At 49.4% G+C, this 21,650-nt stretch overlaps 8 protein-coding genes across 8 annotated transcripts; 5 read left to right on the top strand and 3 right to left on the bottom strand.

Moving 5' to 3' along the window:
- Nucleotides 1–392: 392 nt before the first annotated feature.
- On the top strand, nucleotides 393–2,694 carry N7459_000942 (putative C6 transcription factor; the record flags this gene model as incomplete). Its single annotated transcript, XM_056940127.1, has 4 exons — nucleotides 393–646; nucleotides 706–1,427; nucleotides 1,492–1,915; nucleotides 1,986–2,694. 4 exons carry the CDS (start codon nucleotides 393–395, stop codon nucleotides 2,692–2,694), a joined length of 2,109 nt encoding a protein of 702 aa, XP_056804407.1.
- Nucleotides 2,695–2,907: 213 nt separating this feature from the next.
- N7459_000941 (putative RING finger domain protein) lies at nucleotides 2,908–3,691 on the bottom strand (the record flags this gene model as incomplete). Its single annotated transcript, XM_056940126.1, has 3 exons — nucleotides 2,908–3,091; nucleotides 3,150–3,326; nucleotides 3,489–3,691. 3 exons carry the CDS (start codon nucleotides 3,689–3,691, stop codon nucleotides 2,908–2,910), a joined length of 564 nt encoding a protein of 187 aa, XP_056804406.1.
- A 909-nt stretch (nucleotides 3,692–4,600) lies between these two features.
- N7459_000940 (kinase-like protein) lies at nucleotides 4,601–6,455 on the top strand (the record flags this gene model as incomplete). Its single annotated transcript, XM_056940125.1, has 4 exons — nucleotides 4,601–4,682; nucleotides 4,749–5,420; nucleotides 5,471–5,698; nucleotides 5,848–6,455. The coding sequence occupies 4 exons, from the start codon at nucleotides 4,601–4,603 to the stop codon at nucleotides 6,453–6,455; spliced, it is 1,590 nt and encodes a 529-aa protein (XP_056804405.1).
- A 466-nt stretch (nucleotides 6,456–6,921) lies between these two features.
- On the top strand, nucleotides 6,922–7,332 carry N7459_000939 (uncharacterized protein; the record flags this gene model as incomplete). The annotated part of the gene is made up of 1 exon (XM_056940124.1): nucleotides 6,922–7,332. One exon carries the CDS (start codon nucleotides 6,922–6,924, stop codon nucleotides 7,330–7,332), a length of 411 nt encoding a protein of 136 aa, XP_056804404.1.
- Nucleotides 7,333–8,704: 1,372 nt separating this feature from the next.
- N7459_000938 (uncharacterized protein) lies at nucleotides 8,705–9,760 on the bottom strand (the record flags this gene model as incomplete). Its single annotated transcript, XM_056940123.1, has 1 exon — nucleotides 8,705–9,760. One exon carries the CDS (start codon nucleotides 9,758–9,760, stop codon nucleotides 8,705–8,707), a length of 1,056 nt encoding a protein of 351 aa, XP_056804403.1.
- A 2,018-nt stretch (nucleotides 9,761–11,778) lies between these two features.
- On the top strand, nucleotides 11,779–14,293 carry N7459_000937 (uncharacterized protein; the record flags this gene model as incomplete). The annotated part of the gene is made up of 3 exons (XM_056940122.1): nucleotides 11,779–11,985; nucleotides 12,045–12,226; nucleotides 12,289–14,293. 3 exons carry the CDS (start codon nucleotides 11,779–11,781, stop codon nucleotides 14,291–14,293), a joined length of 2,394 nt encoding a protein of 797 aa, XP_056804402.1.
- A 3,096-nt stretch (nucleotides 14,294–17,389) lies between these two features.
- On the top strand, nucleotides 17,390–18,749 carry N7459_000936 (G protein coupled receptor family protein; the record flags this gene model as incomplete). Its single annotated transcript, XM_056940121.1, has 3 exons — nucleotides 17,390–17,922; nucleotides 17,974–18,358; nucleotides 18,417–18,749. The coding sequence occupies 3 exons, from the start codon at nucleotides 17,390–17,392 to the stop codon at nucleotides 18,747–18,749; spliced, it is 1,251 nt and encodes a 416-aa protein (XP_056804401.1).
- Nucleotides 18,750–20,546: 1,797 nt separating this feature from the next.
- N7459_000935 (uncharacterized protein) lies at nucleotides 20,547–21,308 on the bottom strand (the record flags this gene model as incomplete). Its single annotated transcript, XM_056940120.1, has 1 exon — nucleotides 20,547–21,308. One exon carries the CDS (start codon nucleotides 21,306–21,308, stop codon nucleotides 20,547–20,549), a length of 762 nt encoding a protein of 253 aa, XP_056804400.1.
- Between the last annotated feature and the right edge of the window lie 342 nt (nucleotides 21,309–21,650).

Below are 21,650 nucleotides of genomic sequence, written 5' to 3'. Positions count from 1 at the left end.
GGAGATTGTGACAATACCGTATTGAGATGCACAAGACTTCATCATTGTACCTGATGGCTTGGTGGTTCTCCTGCAAGTGTCGACCTCAAGAATGAAAGCTAGGCATTGCTTTACTTTCCAGAGAGAGCTTTTCGACATTCCGTGAATCCAGCTGTCCTTGATCATATATATATATATATATATAAATATAAATATATATGTAGTAGAGCGCAGTGATAATCCAGCTATGCGTTGATAGAGCAGACGGAACGCTAAGCCGCTTTGGGCATCACCAAGTTGACCGCCGTCGAGCGTTTTGTGAACTCGCCAACTCGCGAGGAAGAATTGTCAGACTCGGACAACATCCAGGCATGGCGAGACTCGCGGCAGACGCATGTCTACGCGGGTAGAAAATGCGGAATATCGATTCCCACCGATCTCAGAACCCGGCCACGCGTCGCAATGGCTCGCTGCAGTCGTGCGAGCCGTGTCGCCGGTCCAAGCAACGCTGTGGCCACGAGCGACCAGTCTGTCGCAGATGCGCCAGAAAGAGGATCAACGACAAGTGCTTCTACCATCCGGCGCCGATGACCAGGCAAACTACCTCGGAGCATGGTAGTGCTTCTCTCGGCGCTGCGAGCAGGCTTTCGAGCCAGCCGACCTCCACGTAAGAATGCACCAGGCCAGCAGCTAGATCTGCACATACATACTCATTGTCGCTACTAGTGCTTCGAGTCCGCGCTCGTTATCCAGCGGGCGCTTATTTGCACCCCTGGAGCCGCCTTCAGCTCTTCCGGGCTACCTGGGATCGACTAGTTTTACGGCAGTGCTCTCGGAACATCGCAGTGAGATCCCTTTCGAGCCCGAGGAAAGCACAGAATCCTCGCCCGTCCTGTCGGTGCAGCCGGACCGTATCCAATCTGGAGCCGAGTTGCTGCTGTTCCTCTATAATCTCGACGTTCGCGAGAAATTGATTGGGCAGTTTTGCCATGACTCATGGAACATGGTCGTCCCCAAAGTGATCATGGATGTCATTCTCAAATCCATCCGCGAGATATTCGATGGATTTGACCCCCAGAACTTGATGCCCAGGTTGCAAAGCTTCGCTACCCAGATCTTCCACAACTCATCACGGCCCCTGGTCACTCACGGCTCCATGAATATTGACGAGTATTGTGCCTCGTTCACGGGGCGCAATTTTCGCTGGGAGGCTCTAGGCAATATTTTCTCTGTCTGTGGACAGCAACTGGTGGTGACGCCGGATAATGACCCTCACGTCACCCAAGGAACGGATGATCCACGAGCCAAGGACAGCCTTTTGGAGCAGGTGACTGTGGCAAGCACTACATGCATCAGCCTCTGCGACCAGGCCTCGGCGGCCAACGAACTACTGGCGTTCTTGCAGTACAACGATGTCATGCTCCGGACACAGCAATACGGAGATTCAAGTAAGACTTTTCTCTTGTATCTGTATTTCTGAGGTGAATGATGTGTGCTGACCACCCATCGCAGGCTACCAGGCATGGCGTCGGCTGGGTGACTTGGTTGCTACGATCTATGCCGCAGGATTACATCTCGATACCGAAAGCACCGACAGCTGCCCGTTTTTCCTCCGCCAATGGCGAAGAGGCTGCTTTAGCTCAGCTTTCTACATGGACAAGATGATGGCAACGTTTGTCGGTCGACCTCCTCTCATCAATTACCGATACTGCACTCTGGTACCCCCGCTGGATTTGAGTGATGAGGTGCTCGTTGCAAGTGGCGACGCCCTGGACCAGGCAATTACTGAGCTTGACAGCGCGGGCTGGAATACCCGCGGGGCTCGTCATCGAATGTCCTCCTCGCGGCTCCGATTCCAACTTTCCATTTTCAGAGAACAGGCCCTGGAAATTGCATTGGGAACACGCGGGCCGGATGACATGATCCGCAAATCAAAGTAGGTCTTGCTGGTGGAATCTCCGGCAATTGATCATTCCATCCAGAGCGCTAATGTGGCTTCCCTGCAGCAAAATCCAGGAGAGGATACGCACGGTGTGGGAAGCAGCCCCGGACCACTTCCGATATGACCGACTGAAAAGCGACGATCAGCAGGGGGGCCAATTCAATATCGTGCATTTCTATCTCAATTACCTCTATACGTGCTTTCTGCTCCACCGAGCAATTGTGAAACACACAAACGCTGAGAAAGATTCCCTCTGTGACGTTTCTCGCCGGGTTCTAGCCCTCGTCATCAGCTTCGGCTCGATGCGAACTCCAATGATCGACCTGGACAGACACATTTCTTGGATTGTACGACCCCCTCAGACGTTTATTCTTACTACGCGCAATGATTTCCAGGTAACTGACTTAAGGCAGGCTCTCACGTACGGTCTGCCTTGCGCGAGCGTGCTTCTCCTCGAACTACTGCACCAGTCGCACGGGTCTGGTCTCGGACAAGTTGGGCTCCCGCGTGCAGAGCTCATCCGAAACCTGAGCGTGTTTATTTCCATGCTGGGGTGGGTTTCACGCCCCGGCCACGGAAATTATCGCGCCTGCAAAGAAGCCGAGAAAAAGCTGTCGCGCATCCTCGACCAGGTGCTCGACCCGCAAGCCGTGCAAGCCGACGTGCTGCACGACGTCACGTCCGGTCTGTCCGACTTCTTGGACTGGTCCAACTATAGTACCTGGGATTTCAGCTCGGACTATCTGTCTGCGAATGACGGGATTGTGCCATGAGAGGCGCGACTCGAGTGTGAATGATGCCGTCGTAGCTGATCTGATATTTCCACACATACACGGCCCCTGGTCTACGCTTGGAGTTGCATGCGTGGGAAGAATCATAGTCTGCAATCATCGTCTCATAATCATTAGCATTGGAGGACAGGTGTTATCCATAGCCTGATTCCATAGACCGATCGCCACACCCGCTCCCGCCGCTAGAGTGCGACATCATACCATCCACACATAATCGTTGCGCGGAGGTGTTTCGGCCACAAAATATGGTCGGTGACATAAAGGGCAATTATAGTGATCTCCCAGGAACCACTTGTCCAGGCATTCTCGGTGAAACACATGCAAGCACTGCAGCTCCCGGATTTCCTCGGAGCGATCGACTTGTTCCAAACAAACGGCGCTGGAGATGGTTATCAGTATTCTGTCCCGGTCATATCGTCCACTCAAGAATGCCATACCAAACGAACTGGCCATCTACGGCCTCTGAAAGGCCCATCTTGCCCTTGGTCGAGGTCCACCACTGCTCCAGCGTGCGGGTGGGCGAAACGGCATCCAGGCATTGCAAACGCTCATTTGGATTTTTCTTCGATTTCACGATCGCCCGACGATCGCGACGGTTAATCACAACGGTCAGCCTAGCAGCGTCAGCTCAGAGTGGCTTGTGTCACGCGAGCCGGAAGATAACCCGACGCCCAGCACAACCAGGCAGACGGCGGAAAATGGGGGGAATGAGAGGACACGACGGCACATAGCACACCAAGTGGAAACGACGTGCCGGCCAGAACAGGGCCACTCACAGTAAGCTCATTACAATCAACAGCACGACGCCGAGGCCGATCCCCAGGACGATGGCCATATGGCTCGTTTTGAGGCTGTCGTCGTGGGCCATCCTCCTGCCCTTGGTTATGACTCCGGTTGCGCAGTCCGGCGATGGTCGCACACAGCGCAGCGCAGCCAGGACTGAGATGTTGGTGAGTGCAAAGCAGCAGAAGGCATCCATCACAGCCCACCGATCCCAGGACGACCCAACCTGCGCGCAGAGAGGGAGAGGGGACCGATACAAGACAAAGATGAACCACGCAACTGCAGTGTGTGCGGCCGGAGGACAAGACAAGACATGAATTCGCGGGTGCAGGGCGCCGTTAAAAGGCAACCGGAGAGCCGTTGCAAGTAAGGTGGACTCGCGCTCGAGAAACACCGCGGGCGAACGGCGATGATCGACCGGTCAAAGCGGGGGAAGACAGCTCGAGTGGAGACGCGCAGCGATGCAATCAGGAGTGATGATCTGCGATGCCGGGTCAATGGGGAATGCCATCAGGCGCATGGCTTGCGCCCCCCTCCTTGAGACCGTGGGACCAATGGCCGCGCGCCGCCGGGGAAGGGATGCGCAGGCCAGTGCTCGCTGGGAATGCTGATCGCTCGGCTTGTGGAACATGTTCTGGCGCAGGAGGTGGTGCGATCGTACGATGCGCTCCCGATTGGTGAGTATGGACGAGGTAACGGCCATCTCTGTCTTCAAGCCGAGCTCCGATGAGGTTCCTGTCGACAGGGACGCACGTCCCGGCTAATCTGCCTCTCCACTCGCTCCACTGGTTCCACCGTTTCCTCCTGGGTCGAACCGTGGCCGGCGTGGTTGATGATGGGAGAGCAATATCCAAGTGTATTCAAGCGACTCAGGCACGTCAAGTAATGGTTCGACCGTACACGTGACAACACAACAGTCTGTCGCGTCTGCATTGAACGAAACATCCCGAAACCACCGACTTGCAGACATCAGCCCCCTCCACCTGTCACGAACATCCAACTGACATTGGATTTGCGAGATACAAAACGTGTTGACCATCTTCAGCCACCTAGTTCGTGCTGATTTCGTGATTAAGAACCAGTCGCGCAACCCAGACGTGTCTCAATGCTAGGGCGACTCGCAAGGCGACAGTCTCTGTCTCTGTCCTGGCAGGTCTTTCCATTGTGCAAACGGCAATTCTCTATGTGTATGGGTTCTTGTTCTCTGCTCATCATCGATGACTAGTGCTGATAACAATCAAACTTGGATATAGCCACTTCGACGACGCGAGATTTATTTGCATATACGTCAGGGAGATTTCTTTACAACGAGGAAGCGCGACTACGTGAACGTTATGTCCAGTTCGACCCCGATGGTCTTCGTCGAGAGGTCGAAAGGCACATCGGCTCAAGCCATGGACCGGTCGGTGAAATTACCAAAATCGGCGAAGGTGGCTTCAATCGAGTTCTACTTTTGACAATGCACGACGGATTTGAAGCTATCGTCAAAATACCTTACCACATTGCCGGGCCCAGATACTTTGCCACCGCTAGTGAAGCGGCTACTCTACAGTTCCTTTATTCCCAGGGTATTCCCGTTCCTCGGCTCTATGGATATTCCCCTTCAAATGAGAATCCCGCCGGTACGGAATACATTATTATGGAAAAGGCCGCCGGTGTCGGACTGGAGACGATATGGCTAGAGATGAGCAAGCGCGAACGACATAAGCTTGCCTCTGGTTTTGTTGAAATCGAGAAGAAATTCTTCAGCCTTCCGTTCGGATCGACTGGAAGTATTTACTTCAAGGACGATATTCCTCCCAAGCTTCAAGCTCCACTTTACCACGAGGCGAGCACTGACTCAAAGATGTTTTGTATTGGTCCCACAGCAGACTATATGTTTTGGCGAGGGAAGAGAGCGTCTCTTGATATCTTTCGCGGGCCATGTAAGTAGTAATTTGAGCCTTACATATAATCATAGTGCTGACTATAACAGGGGCCGATCCCTGTGGTTATCTTATGTCTATTGCACAGAAAGAGATCGAATGGGTGCGACAATATGGAAAGCCATTGAAACTCGACTTCCCTCATAATGGCTCTACCCCAGGAGAAGTCTCGCCAGATGAATATGTTCATCTACTTGAGAAATTCCTTCTGCTAGCACCGTACCTCCTTCCAAAGGATTTGAATAGCCCACTCAACCAGCCCACCCTTCGCCATCCAGGTATAACCCATACACTAGTACCACGAGCAAAGACCAAATCTAACCATCTCTGGATTTGAACCCAAATAACATCTTCGTCTCTCCTGACTCTGGTGCTATTTCGTGTATCATCGACTGGCAACACGCAACAGTCGAACCACGTTTACTAGTCGCGGGACATCCCCGTGCATTTGAGAATCCCGATCTTGAACAGTCGCCTGATCTCAAGGAACCCTCGCTCCCTTCCGATTACGAGGGCCTTCCAGTTAACGCAAAAGCCGAAGCTGACGAGCTCTATCGACGTCGTCTGCTCTTCTACTACTACCGCATATTCAACGGCCACCTGAATAAGCCACATCTGCAGGCTCTTCGCGACCCTCTCCTTTTACCCCGTCAACACCTCGTGGATAGGGCGGGTAGACAATGGAATGGAAACGTGATGACTCTAAAGGGGGCGCTGGTTCGCATGGTTGAATACTGGCCTCATTTGCCCGACACGAGAGGGATAGCGTGTCCGGTGGAGTTTACAGATGCAGAATTGGATGGGTTCGCCGAACAAGAGCAAATGTGGTTTGACTTGAACAAACTTGTGAACTACTGGCGGGACGAGATTGGCATCAATGAGGAGGGCTGGGTTAGCAATGATCGGTACGAAGATGCGGTGCGGAAGACCGCCCAGCTGAAGGACTCTCTCGTCGAAGCGGCCGAGGGGGACGAGGAGGACATTCGTCTTTTGAACGAGGGATGGATGTTTAGGGACCGCGAGGAGATTGATTGATCATATATGATCAACCAAACGAATAACGAAAACTTTTGTGAACAGGATCTCAATCAATCGGTGCAATCCTAGCCGAATTGTCCAAACAGAAGGCACAAGCTGACTACCGAGGCGAATCCACTCAATTAATTCTAGCATCCGAAACTTGATGACAGAGTCGACATGTGGAACTGCGTATTCATAGCTTATTCATTCCTGTATGTTTTGGTTAATCGTACGCCCTAGATTAAGAATTCGGGCGGTAGAGCAATACACACTTCTTGATTCCAATTGGTCGGGTCCTCCCTATTCTCACTTCACGTGTCTCTCCAGGGCTTGCAGAGTGACAATCTCCACGTTGATCATCACTTGGATTGACCCAGTTCTACGCAAGTCCTCGCTATCGTTCATCTGCCAACGACTGCGTCATTCGTATTTCGTCAATCTGACCCCTCCCCTGCGGCAACAAACATCAACAGCAACAACAATGCCCAATCCACCCTCAGCAGTCAGCCTCTACGTGGCCATCTATAACGATGAAGGCATCTACAAACACTGGAATCTCTTCTTAGACGGGCCCACCACGTCCCAAAAGATCATGCTCGAAGCCATGGGCTCTTCTACGCGGTACTACTTCCAGCAGCGCATCGAGGACGCCCGCGCGTCCGACATCCTCCATGAGTTGATTTACATGTGCGACGTGCCGGTCTCCACGCTGGACGCGATCCAGCTCGCCAAATCCTTGCCCATTCACAATGAGTATCCTGGGTATAACTGCCAGGACTTTGTGCTGGAGCTGTTGGGTGAGCTGGAAACGAGGGGGGTTATTGGGGGTGATGATCGGGAGTATCAGAGGCGGAAGGAGGTGGTTGCTGGGAAACAGGAGGGGTTATTATAGTGGTGGTGTGTCTCTGTATGCCTCGATCTAATGACGTGTTTTCATTGATATGTGTTGGGCTGGACCGGTCGGGACTTCCTGGTCCTAGTTCAGCTGTTTCTTTTTGTCGCTTATAGGCACTCTGATACTCATATATCTCATAATATCGTATATTTCCTTTCCACACCTGCTCTAGTACATAAGCTCACTATTTTAGGGATCATGGAAGATTTTACAGCTCGAACTTTCCAATCTTTCTTCATCCCTAGCTATATTCCGCCCTAGATAGGCTCTCTTGTTCTGTGGAATACTCTCCCTGCTTATTTCAGGGGAGCCAAGACAGACCACGTAGTCCGGCAAGACCAAGCAGTCCGGCAAGACCAGGCACCCCGGGGCGAGGGGCCAGCTAATCCGGTGCTGTAGTACTGCTAGTGGGTTAGTTTCAGGGGCTCGCTCCCACAAAATGCTATGGCAATAGACTTGCGTTCTTCTGGATCATAACAATGTTCGCTATCATTAGCTAAGACTATGCCCCCTAAACGTGTAGAACAAGACATTACTATTTTATTATTAATAGCATAGATAGGCCCAAATAAATAAGGATTAATAACAGAAATCTAGTTATAAGAATTCGGATCTATCATAATATCAGTCTCTGATAATTAAGATAGCGTAAGATGGCGCAAGGTAACGCGACGTGCTAATATTCCGAAAGGAGTTTAGTTTTGACCACGAAATTTAGAAGGGTTTAGTGTATAATTAAATAAGCACTTAAGCGTCAAAAATCAATAAATTCAATAGACTATAACTCCATAACCATCTAATTTAAGGAAATACGGATTGAATATTCGAGAAGCCGGGGCCTTATTTAATTAGTCCAGAGCGATTTCCAGGTCAGTATTGTTGTGGTTATTGTTAGTCTTAGTCGGGATTTTGTATATGGTCGTATCGCGGCAATTACACTCATCCTCTACTGGGTTATAGATTGGGTAGTAGAGGAGACTGCACTAGATACAAATGAAGGGCGCCGATGACAGGTCAGGAGCTCCAGGCAGCCCCCGGCACGATGTGTAGATAGCAGCCCCTCCCTTCGTCTTCTATCCGATCCTGTTAGATCTCGATACATTCAATTTTCTTCGCTTCTCCTCTTTCAGGATCCGTACGACCTTCTTGCAATTGATTGCTCGTCGGATCTATCAGCTTCTTTCGTGCGTAGTGGTCTTCTCCTCCTCTACCAAACACAGTGTTTTCCACCACTTGTACTCTAGGTCCTTTGATCCCACGTAGGCGTGTCTTTTTATTTTGCTCAAGATATCGGGATCTCACTTCGTCCCCCTGGCGCTTGGGAGATTCGAGGCCATCAGGGGTACATAGTTGACTCGAATGTCCCATCTTAGCACTCGGCCTCAAAGTATTCAGGCGGTGGACCGCCAGGCTCCGCATTTTTAACTTCGTAAAGCGTCGGCCACTTAATGATAAGGTAGTCGATGTTCTCGCGAAATTGTTCCGCGCAGAGCATGTGTGCAAATACATTCGCCGTGTTTTCGTCAAGTCCAGGTTCCTGAAGAGCTCCACCTGCTCCGTAGTATGCCTGAAGAACTTCCTGGGTGGACTGTACATCACCGACAGATAGGCCTGGGATATTGTAAGGGTTCTTTTGCAATGCTTCTGCTAGCTTGTTGAAATTGTTGGCATCAAACTTGTTATTATGAACCGTGAGCGCAGCGAGTGCCATGAGGGCGACGGTAAAGACAGCAGACGCCTGTTCTCCATAACTCAAGTCTGCTCTAGCTTGAACAGATGATGTCGCGAATTTATGTTGCTCTGCAGTGGTACACCATGACAAGTTAGAGATATAACATATCCGCACAGGCGGAAAGGATTGCTTACCGGGCGATAACCAGGTTAGATCATCGGTATTAACAAAAGCAGCCCGATCGCGAGGTGCAGCCGCTGTTAGGTGGTTGGAGATACCCCATTGCACGAGAGCGATTTCATTCGAGTTCGGTTTGGTGCTTATGAAGACCACGCTAGGCGTGGCGAAAAGATCGGCGACTTGTTTTTGAAGCATATGCTGTAGGCCTAGGAGCAAGTCCACCATGTGTGCAATCAGCTGCTCCCTGTTCACATTGCTCGAGGATAGCAAACTGGCTAGAGTGGCTTGAGGCACAGGCATCATTAATTGAGGGTAGGAGTTGCCGATGGCGAATGCCTCATAAATGAACTTGGATCCTGGGGACTGGTCGTAGAGCTCAACCAGAAGACTTAGTGGAAATGGTCCATAACCACTATTCCAGAAGGCCTGGCCTTGAGACGGACCCTTAGACGGCCTCTTGCGTATTCTTGAGGGTACAACTGTTCCAACTTCTACAAGTTGAAAGCCCAGGGTGCGCGCAAGTTCTGCTGAAGGTCCAGAACCCCCTAGCGTCTCGATCCAGGTTGACTGCATCTGATCGTGCTGATTTTTATATGTGAAATACCGAGGCGACTTTCCGTCAAAACTGGTGAATGTTGGCCGCGGAAGATCTCCCTGACTGAATCGCTCCGCTAGCTGCGTGACTGTTTCCACCTCAGTGTCTCGGCGATTAATGGAACCGTCTTTTGTGAAGCTCGGCACATCTTTTTCAGGGGAGGGTACTGAAGAAACAGAGATCCACAAAAAGCAGATACACATAAGCGTAATGGTCCAAAGGGTTGAAATTCGCGAGAGGTTCATTTTGCTTTTGCGGTGGCGAAGAATCGCCATTGTATCAGACTCTTGTCGACGTTCGGTCTGCTTAGACGAGTAAATACTTAGCCTGCCTATATTAAAGAGCAGGGGGGGGGGGTCATATTAGAGAATCCTTGGATACCCTGGTTCTCTGTTACAGGATGAGCTTCTGAGATTTTTTTGATAGTCTCTCACGCCCCGAAGGATTCAGGGTAGAGTCAGTTCCTGAGTATAGCCTTGTGCCCCTGATAAAGAGAACCCAATCCAATCACATCGCCGCTTCCCTTTTTTTTTTTTTGTTCTCGAACCCCACTGACCACTGCGCCTTGACTTCAGCCTGACGCACTGCCCCCTTTTGTCTTACCACAGATGCCGACCTATAACTATCGACCTTGTTCTGGCTAGCCTTACTACCAGGGGGCCTAATGGCGCCTATAACGAAAGCAAGCCTACGAAGGATAGAAGGAAACTAAAGATATAGGGTCCAAAGACCAGGTAGATCAAAGCTGGGGAGGAGAAGGAAGGAGAGTGTAGGCGGTAGGTACGGTCTACCTTTATGGGACGAACTCTTAACCAATCAGAACTCCCCCGGGGCAAGTAACTATAAACCCTATATAGTCGAATATAGTAGGTTTAAAGCAATTAGAATATTAGGACTAGCTCTATAAGATGGTCTAGTAAGATAATAAAATGATTAGAGTATAGAAACTAATGACTTGATGCTGAGTATAAACTAATCGCTAGAGTGCTATCTGTATATATATAGAAGTGTAAATCCCTATATGGTACAGCGGCCTATATAGACTATACGTGCGTGCGATACAGGACCATAGAGACCATATATGCGGTCCCTGCGAGGGCCGAGGTCGTAACAGAAATACTATAACTTGATTCTTCCGCTTCTTACTAAGTTTATTATAGAGTATCCTAATTATATTATTATATATAATAATACTCTAGTTTACAAAGCAAAGCATACAAAGACTAAGCTTAAACAGCTTAGAATAATAGTGCTAAACTGGCCGCTATTTTTACCGGATCTTAATCCAATGGAGTATATTTACGTAGCAATAAAGCGATAGATTCAGGAGTATTATCCCGAGTCTATAAACGACTATACTCAGCTACGTATAGTTATGCAGTAAGCCTAGGATGTAATTGATGATAAGCTTTTAGCTAAATTAATAGAAAGCATGGCGAGCGGTAGGATATTATCGATCCTCGCGGAGGCCCTACTTGCTGGTTATTCCTGCTGATTCCGGCTGATTTATCTGTTTATGTTAGATTTGGTTATCTTCATACTATTTTGGGTCTTTTATGCTTATCAATGATGGCATGTAGGAAAAGCTCTGGTTTATTCCTGTAAACCTTATAGTATTATATAGTTGCTTAGGTGATTTATCTTAGTGTGTGATTAAAGCTTCGTAAATTAGGAGAGACTGTAGATAACCAAGTCAGATTGGTGGACAACGTGATTGGCAGAGATCCCTGTTCGTAGGGTCCAGATTGTATGCAGCTAGAGTCGCAGTGAAGGTCCCCTCACACGACTCCCAACACAACCCCCTGAAAGCACCACCGAACCTCTTCAAACTCCGAACTGAGTACCTTCATTCAGCGGCACCCCCCCCCAGCGATATCTCAATATGGACCCACCTCTGTCTGACCTCGTCCTCGATAGCAAAATACTGGAAGTCAGGTTCGAATTCAATCTCACGCATCGATTCACATACTAGTCCAAGGCATCACCTGGACAGGATATGAGGCGGAAACTCCAGAAAGACACCTGGCGAGAGGAAAGATTGCTTGGGAGTGGATCATTTGGCACGGTCTCCCTGCACAAATGCTTGACAAGCGAAGGCCCGGCGCAGTTGCAAGCTGTGAAAAGCATCAACAAGGCAATTGCCGACGAAGGGATCGACTACTACAAAGAGCTCGAAGCGATCGCAAAGTTTTCGCAGACCAAGGTACCCCTTCGATTTATACACCGACCCTTTTGAGAATGTAACTAATTTAATGTTCTTAGTATGCTGGGCTGTTTGTTGAATTTTTGGGGTGGTATGAGAATGACACTTCTGTGTTTATCGCTATGGAATTCATGGAACATGGTGACCTGGAATCGCATCTTACCAAGCCATTGCCCGAAAGCGAAGCCCGCTGCATCACTCTGCAGATAGCGGAAGGTCTCGAGGCTCTCCACGAAAATGGGTTTGCTCACCGAGACTTGAAGCCAGCGGTATGTCACTCCCGAAACAACCAAACTGGTGTAGAGTCGCTGATCAAGAGGAGAACATCTTTGTCTTTCGCAAAAGTCCCTCCTGGTGGGTGAAAATTGGTGATTTCGGGTTCACTAAACATACCACTGGCCCCAACCTTCTCCAAACGTTCGTGGGAACACCGATGTTTCTGGCGCCAGAAATGCAGTTTTTCTTTCCAGAGGATAGTGAAGACAGCTTCCTTGCCTATACGGAGAAAATCGACATCTGGGCACTGGGCGTGATTGTTTTCTACATGGTCTTCAATGAGTATCCCTTGTTGAAATTTCCGCCGAATAAATATCCCATGGAAGGAGATCTCCCTTTTCCCAAGGCCCCTTTGTCACCCTTGAGTGATGATTGCTATGCCTTTATCAAGGCTACATTGGCCCCGTACCAATCGGAAAGATTATCTGCCAAGGCTGCAACGCAAACTAGTTGGCTAAGATATGCTGAAACTTCTGCAACCAAAAATGAGCGCATCAGCCTGGCAGCTACTAGACCAGGAGATGTGCTTGTGCTCCATGGAACCAAAGGAAAGCCGAAGCCTCAGGAGCCCGGAAATAGGAATCAAACCAAAGGGAGGATCTTCGGATTGTACTGGAACACTTGGGAAGGAACAGAGGATGCCAGAACATCTTCCAAAGCGCCAGGTAATTCTGGCTTTTGGACCGGGCTGCTGCCTTCAGAAGATGCGAGGAAACCCTATCTCGACAAGCTGTTTGCCATTCACACCCAAGGCGTTGCTTTCTATAAGGAAGGTGATCTTGAGAAAGCCGAGCCTTTGCTTCGACAAGCAGCCGAAGGACGTAAGCAGGTCCTTGGGTTAATGAACGCGGACACTCGTAACTCATTACACTGCCTGGGGGTTCTCTATTATCATCTCAGCAAGTTCTCTGAGGCAAAAGGATTGTTTTACCAGGTACACGGTGCTCAACAAGAGGTTTACGGTCCGAGGCATCAATCTACGCTCCGATCCCGCTACTGGCTTGGTGTTCTGTTGATATGCGAAGGACAGTGCGAAGGAGGACAGATAATTTTGCGTGAAGTGTTCAACAACCAAAAAGAAGTCCTTGGACCAGAAAACCCAGAGACTCTTGAGACCCTTTCTGAGATCAAGAAAAGAGAACTCTCTAACATGAAGGAAGAGACTCGATCAATGCAAAAACGCATTATGGGGCACCTGGAAGAGTTGAAGGGGAAAAGGAAAAAGTTTGCACTGCATGGTAAAGCAGTGATAGTCCAGCTACCGCTGAATGAGTCCCACTTCCAAGCACAACCTCCCGAAGATGATTCTCTCGCATCAATAACCAAGTCCTATTACCTCACAATGGCCAGGCTTGGCGAGATATCATATAGACTGGAGAGGTACAAGAAGGCCCAGCCTTTGCTTGAGGGCGCAACGAATGGGTTGAAAAAAGCCCTGGGCCCAAAAGATATTCATTCTCTCAAAACTGCCCAGCTGCTTGGCCTCACCCACTTCAATGTTTGCCAATATGAGACTGCAGGAAAAATCCTCCAGGATGTGGCCGATCGAAGAACAGAAATACTTGGAAAACACCACCTAGATACAGTGGAATCCTGTTCTTGGCTCGGAAAAGCGCTTTCTGCACAAGCCAAGTATCACGATGCAGAAAAGCCCTTCCTTCAAGTTTTGGGTGCGGAGGAGACTCTGGGCATATCACACCCAAAAATTCGCTCCTGCTTGGAATGTTATGGTCATATCTTGGAGAAACAGGATAAACCTCGAGAGGCAGAAAATGTCTGGGGCAAACTAGTTGAAGCCAATACGATGGCACTTGGACATGGGCATTCCAACACATTACGCGCAAGAAGGCAATTGGCTTGTTCGCTGGAGGCACAAGGCGATGTAACGGAAGCGTACATGCTCTTTCAGGCTATCCGGTACCTGACGACTCAGGATCCACGCTCATCTCGCGAAAGTCTCAATGAAAGCGAGAAAGACGTACAGAGAACAAAGCAGGGTGATTCTAACCGTATTCATAGGTTTTTTGTTTGATAGAGAAAGACGTAACGGTGACAATGAACTCAACTCGAACGCAATATTGTTTTCCTTTCTTCGCCGTCATGACGTATCTTTTGACTACTTCTCTCTCCCGGCCGTCTAACCACTTGCCGGATACATATCAAGACACCTATAAACAATGCTCTTGTTTAGTATCTACGTACAAGACACCTTCTTTGGCTGGACCTGCCTGTGGAAATGTCTATCTATTTAGTGGATCGTCATGTCGGTTGATTCATTGAATACTTGCCTACTACTCCGATGTATTCAACACTACCATCCTATGATGCCTTAACTTGAGATCTACATGTTCTCTGAATCTGGTGGCCTTTCGGTTAGCTTCTTCATACTGAGATCCGGAACTGCGACAATTTGATTTCACTAAAAACAAAAAAAAAAAAAAAAAAAGAAAAAAAAAAAAATTCCCATAAAAAGTTTCAAACCTTAGGAAAGTCTCTATCACTTACCTCTCATTCTCTTCGAAGAAGCCCGACCAAGTCCCAACCTCCTCTTACTCATTTGCCTCAGGGGAACAGAGTATCCCTAGAGAAATACCGGGGATGTATTCCATGACAATATACAGGGTGTCCCGATCGCGGTACATAGCGTAGAGTCGTAGCGCTGTGATATTGAGCCATTTTTCAATAAAAAGTAGAGTATATCCTCGTTTTCGGTCACAAGCGGGCCATATTTCACAACATATACATCTCTGATTATGACCAGGCGCCCACCATAATCTGATCTCTTGGGGAGGGTTCGTGTTGCCCGTTCAATCTCATTCTGATCAGGAAGAGATCCTGGTAATTGACCAGCATCTCGATAATAAGGAACGGAGAAAGGCATAGTTGGAGGGGCGACGCGTCCCACGGAATGAAACTTCGTCACCGCGACTATATTGACAAAGTGTTTGAAGTCGGGCGACTCACTTGCAAATACACTGCAGGTTTCTCATAAAATCATCTACAATTCCAATTAGCAGAAAGTAGAGATCAAGCATTCAAAGATTGTCAATATTCAAAGCACTTCTGGGGTTACCCTCGAGGGTCCAATATTCTCAGATTGCAATGAGTCCCTTCGCAAGCTACATGCCTCAGTGCTCATGTATAAATTGCCTACCAATTTTGAAATATCACTACCTATAGATCGCCTCCCAAGTCAGGAAAATCGGTATTGATGGGAGGGTCTCCCGTAGGATCTCACTGTTGTACGTTTTGTTCTGCATTTTTTCCATCATTTCTTTGGTGATGACATCGCCGCCCTACTCGGTCCCTTCAGCCCACGCGAGACAATAACTAGATGGCGTGTTTTTTTGCGCCATATGACCAGGCCATTGGCGCAGGTTGGAGTGAGCATCCTGGATATCGCATATCGCATGATCTATGGAGCCGATGTGCCTGGATAGAACCCCTATACTATCATCTTTATAGGAATACCCCTTTGATCAGCCTAAGCTGTCAGTGCCGCCATGTGCAAGCGAACGAAAGCTCAGGAATCGAGATGGTGTAGTCACGGTCTTGCAAACAGCTAGCGGACACGAATTCAAAGCGTGCGTGATTGGTCCATTATTATTATCCACTTCGTTCCTCCAGACAAGACCTAGCATTACTAATGTCAAGGAAAAATTGGCAGGAGGATGGGCTATCAGAAATCTCCACTGATCGGCTATTGTCAACCCGCCCCTATCAGCCCGTACGCACTTGGACTCGACCAGTGAGCGCCGCACCCTGTTGCTGTTATCGCATGTCCCGCTCGCCAAATCAGGTAAAATATCCGTACGGATTTGCTGAGAGTTGGTGCCTTGGTATTTAGGCCAGCACGCAGCGCTGCTGTGTAGATAGCTTCCTTTCTTCCTACGCAACAACCCACAATCAAGGATTTATGCTGCTTTCTTCTGCTCCGACCTTTCCCTACGACTTCGGGGATTAGTGGAATACACTTGGAGCTGGCGTGAAGAATAGGTTGAAGTACATCCCTGAACTGTCGGCCTATCACTTAGGGTCCTAATCCTTTTTGAGGTGCCGACCGAAGCCAGGATTCGTAGCGAGTGCCCCTAAACGAAACTTATTGGTACATATCTGTCCAGACGGCGAGCTCCGAGAAAACGGAAATTCGTGGAACTCACTGTAGCAACCGGTAGACCTCATATTCATGAAATGAGTCTTTACCTCGGGTCCTACCTGCCTCGCATTTTCCATGACCATTACGATCACAGCCGTGTACATAGTGTGATGATTAATTCTTCTCTTCTTCTAGGATTTCTGTGGGCATAGCGAATCTGGTCCAACGACCCCTCGCCCGTCAGGATGCGTCGAAACTCTGCGGGTCAGAAGGATTCGTGCTAGTGGAGACAATAATCGAATTCTTGCGCTGTCACATCACGTTTTAAGCTGCCTCTCATGCAAGGCTACACCACATGCTGAATCCTTTACGCCCTAGCTCCGACTAACGCAGCCATAGATATGCAGATCCCAGTAAAACTGGACAAATAGAGTATTTGGCGAGTTTGCCCCGTTATTTGTGGTCTCTGATTGCGTCCCATGGCCCCCAAGGCCCCAAGTGTGCACGTTCCGGCCCCATAATTCCGTGTCGTGACAGTGAGCCTATACTATGTAGGTATATAGGATGAATCCTTCAAAACCAAGGATCACCGTCTTTCATAAAACAGGGCTTCCAGGTGCGTCGACCTCGTCAGTGCCACTGCCCGCGTGGCACAGCGAAGCATGGCACTACACTTCCACATGGCAATTGATCACCACTGTGGCTCCAGTATAGTCATTGATATTTCGGGACACTAAATCCTTGTGATCCTTCCAACGACTAAACGAATCCATTCAGGAGTCTCTCCCTGGTGGAGAAAGGCCTATATTGATCGCCTGCCCCAGATTCTACCAGGGTTTGACACCTTCTTTTTCCCGATTTCGCGGTCAGTTTCCTAGGGACTCACCAATCGATGGTGCTCTCCCGAATGTGATTTGCATTCTTGCCAGTGCTCTGTTTCAGACAGTATGCGTGTTCGACGCGAGTCTCTTCTTCGTGCGGAATTCTAACCTCTCATTTCTTGCAACAGGGACAACGGAGTGCATTGCTAGAATGACGGGCATCCCATTAACAGACAACCAGCACCGGGCCATGGTGGTAACGGAACGAGTCAACTCAAGCGTCTCGATAGTATGCATCGTCTTTGTGATCGTGACCTATCTGTTCGCATCAGGCTTCGACAAGCCCATCAATCGACTTATCTTCTTTGCTAGCTGGGGCAACCTGGGCTCAAATATCGCCGCCTTGATCTCGGAAGCCGGCCCCGCGGCAGGACAACATTCCAGCCTTTGTCAGTTCCAGGCATTCCTCGTCGAGATGTTCCTTGGGGTGGATTGTTACTGGGCTTTCTTTATGGCGGTCAACGTGTACCTGGTATTCTTTCGAAACTATACGGTGGAGCAGCTGCGATCCTTGGACGTGATTTACCTCATCCTCAGCTTTATCCTGTCGTTGGTTCCATCCCTCGCCTTCGTTTTCATTTCGACCTCGGACCGAGGTCACATATACGGCAACGCGACGATTTGGTGCTGGATTACGCCCCAATGGGACTTTATGCGAATCATCTTCCTCTATGGCATCGTTTGGTGAGTCCGGGACCGATCGAGAGGGAAGTGAAAGTCTAACACGGTGCCCAGGGTTGCTCTTCTGTTTGCGTTTATCATTTATGCCATGACCGCGAAGCTCATCTGGGACAAACGAGAACACCTTGACGGCTACCTGAATCCCTTGAATGAGAGTCCATTCGTGAACACCATGACCGAGGTCAAGATTACACATGAAGAACGGCCAATTGTGCAGGACGCAGGCCCCCATGGCATTTTGGATCTGGGTACCGATCAAGATCTCTATGCCGTCCAGGTGGAAGCCCATCCCCAGAAGCTACAGCCACAGTCTCACATGCCGGATGCTCTCCGAGTCCGAAGCATCACCCGAAATGCGGCCGAGCAGGCACAGAACCAGGAGGCCTGGCTCTATGCCCGCGTTGCCTTTCTGTTCTTCTTGGTTCTCATGATCACTTGGGTATGTGATGAATCGATCCAAGAAAGCGAATGAACCGCTATCTAACCTTGTCTTGTAGATCCCAACCAGCGTGAACCGTGTTTATGCCATCGTGGATCCTGCGGGAATGAACTTCCCACTTAACTACGTTGCTGCTTTCGTCTTCCCCCTGCAGGCCTTTTGGAATACCGTTATCTATGTGATCACGTCCCAAGCCGCCTGTCGAAAATTGTGCGCTCGATTATTCGTGAAGCCATTTCGCCAAACCAAACGTCAATCCACATTCAGCGTGGGAAACCACGACAACCGAAACGTGTATCCATCCCGGCGGAAGCAGCGTTTACGGAGCTTTTCCAGCTGCAGTGGTCAAGGTGGCCAGGGTTTAGAGCTTCACCATGTTCCAAAACAATGACCAGAATCTTGGTCGGTCTAATGTATCTGTTAAGCGGGCTACGAAATATTTATTACACAATATGGGCCTTAGGCCTATTTAATTTAGAAAGGCGCGTGCTGCAACTTTCGTGGTTTCTTTTCGTCTTCTCCTTGGTGCTTGGGCTTTGGTGATTGCTGGCAGTGAGGAAAGTACACCGGGCCCATCCACCACTTTCTAAGCTCGACGTCTCCAAAAGCCTCTTAGAGACTGGTTTGCCGGCCTGCTGGAGACCTTCAACCCGCTGGTTGTACTCGTGGTTCCCTCTCTCCTTGTTTCTATTCAAGCCGCGATATAACGCGGAGCCTCGATATTCCCCGGATTCATCATACCATTTGGCTCGCTTGTGCTTGGGGCGCTCTGTTCGCTCTCTGCGTCACGATTTGCCAGCATCAGATCTCCAAAACCTAACAGGCGATGATTCACGATCTGGGTACCGAATGTCTCTGAAGTCTCTCATCAAAGAATGTGCGCCCTCTTGGTTGACGTTCAATTGCCAGGAGCGAAATATAGCAGGAAACTGGACTTGCTCGAGATCGATAACCATCACTTTACCGTTGTTGCAGTCTGGATTATCGCAGAGCAAGAAGTTATCCAGCTTCTGGTCCCAGTATATGGCACTATAGGCAGATAAAGATTTGAACGCTGCCTCAAGTTGACTCTCTATTGTTTCCTCGTTGATAGGCTTCTTACTATAAAGTGATGCCGACAATCTCCGAGAGAATAAGTGCCGGGACGCCATCGAAATCACCCCGGCCAAAAAGTTGAGGAATCAATTTCCCTTGAAGGTCTTTCATCTTTGCATAAGCTTCTGTTTCCCGCTGAAACTCCTCAGACCACCCTTCTTTCTGTTGTTTAACGATAATAGTTGATGGAAGATCGCCGGCTGGTTCGACCGACACTCGGTACAGTGTGCGATTTGGATCTAGCCGCTGGGCCTTTGTCACACTGATGGGATGGTCGCCTATTTTGAGTGTCTAGTGCTGTGTGAGCGTAACGAGGTTTTTTACCCTATGCCTAGAAACGCTATATTACCGGACAAAATCGGGTGTTTTGAAGGGAGAACCCCATTATGTTCCTGACAGTAGAACACGGGGAGGGACCATAGGGCGTTAACGCGTTAACAAGCCTAAGGAGGAAAAGAAAGGGATGATGGATAGAGCAAGCGACCTTGGAAGGTTTCTCTACCTAGGTAGGTATGTTGTTGCTGACTAACATCATCTGCATGGCCTCCAGGGCTCTGTGGTTGTGATTATTCAGTCTACTCGTATTATAGCTAGGTTGTACTGTAACTGAGAACGCGAATTCTGGCATTCTAACGAGATATGAAAGCATTTGGAGTATCCTCGACCAACCTGTCTCTAATCCTCCAACCCTAGAATCCCTGTGCTTCTTGGGGACCATTGGGTCGTGATCGATATATGTAGACAAAATCACACCAGCGTCCACTTGGATGGGTACGCTGTTCTCGGCCACGATTATCAACCTAGACCGGACTCCCTGAGAAGTATTCATATTTCCGTGTCAGGCTACCCAAGTGTGGGAGGCGTGTTCAAACACGCACGAGCTCTTCGGACCTCCTTTCGAAAGTTCTTTCGAATCTAGGGTTGCGCATAGACGGACCCATCCCATCGAGGCGAGTCTTACCTAAAATATATTAATCTCCTAGGTAGACATCCTAAGGTCTAGTATTACCTACTAATATATGAAATAAAGACCTAGGTAGTATACTCTTCTAAATTGAAAACTAGCGTATAGGAACTAAATTATTCGGCCACTCTATACCGTGTAGAAGTCGCCGCCGCCAAAAATGATATTCCTTTCCAGATAAAATGAAGTTTCTCCGCCGACTTCAAGAACGAGTCTGCCAAACGAGTCCAGCATGTCGTCTGGCAAGTCGGCAATCCATACTGGGTCAACCGCAGGCACATTCTTAGTCCACATAGGGGCGACTATCGGCGTAAAAGGAGGGAGCTGATCGTCCATTGTCTCACGATAGATATTCCTTCTATCGCGCCGCATCCCTATGCTCATCTGCCAGTTGAAGGAATGGGCGAGCTGTTCCGCGATAGCGGCCAGAAGAGCATAGCGAACAGGATCATCATCATGCGGATCTGGGATGCGATCGACGGCCCAGGACCGGCGCGACTGGTGCCAGAAATATTGTACCTCTGCGCCGATCGCATAAAGCTGGCGTGCCGCAATCACCTCGTAGATCCGGTAGAGAGACCGGAGAGGGGTATCCCGCGCGCGCCAGATAGGGGTGGAATACATATTGTTAAGGTCCGCGGCGTTCATTCGGGACGCTAGGAGCGGCACGTTATTTCGCATGATTTTGAAAGGTACCGGTTCCGGGACACGAAAGTGCCACGTCGGCAGGGGAAGAAAGAGGCGGAGCAGTGCGAGGAAGGGACGCTTATTCCGGTGCCTGGGACGAATGAGGCTATGGCGAAGCCGAAGTGGTGACTCGAGCTCGTAGAAAAACCGACGGATGCGCATCCACCGGGTAATCCGGAACTTCGGGCGCTTTTGGGGAACCATGTTACGGATAGCTTGCTGAATGAGAAAGTGAGTCTGGATAGAGGCGAGACCCAGACTCAGGCTGAGGTGGACGGTGGAGGTTTGGAGGGGAGAGGACGAAAAGGAACGTCCGCGTTAGTATGGTTGAGGACAGGCTTAAGGCTGAAGAAGCTATCTCAGGGAAGTATTACCACAATAAAAGCAAGACATGGTATCACTGTGCCGCTACGTCCTTCCTCCCGCTAAAATGTAAAGAAGATCCTTTTGGTTTGGGGCTTCACCCTTTAGGTGAAGCATGTATATTCAGGTGGTTGAAATGCCGCCCGAAGGCCGACCGAATCGTCGGCGCTAGGTACCAACTCA

The sequence above is a fragment of the Penicillium hispanicum genome (genome assembly GCF_028827665.1).
Source record: "Penicillium hispanicum strain IBT 35686 chromosome Unknown utg000001l_segment0_segment0, whole genome shotgun sequence".
Classification (NCBI taxonomy): Eukaryota; Fungi; Ascomycota; class Eurotiomycetes; order Eurotiales; family Aspergillaceae; genus Penicillium; species Penicillium hispanicum.
The sequence above is the reverse complement of the archived record's forward strand: the minus strand, read 5'-3'. Positions and strand labels throughout refer to the sequence as shown.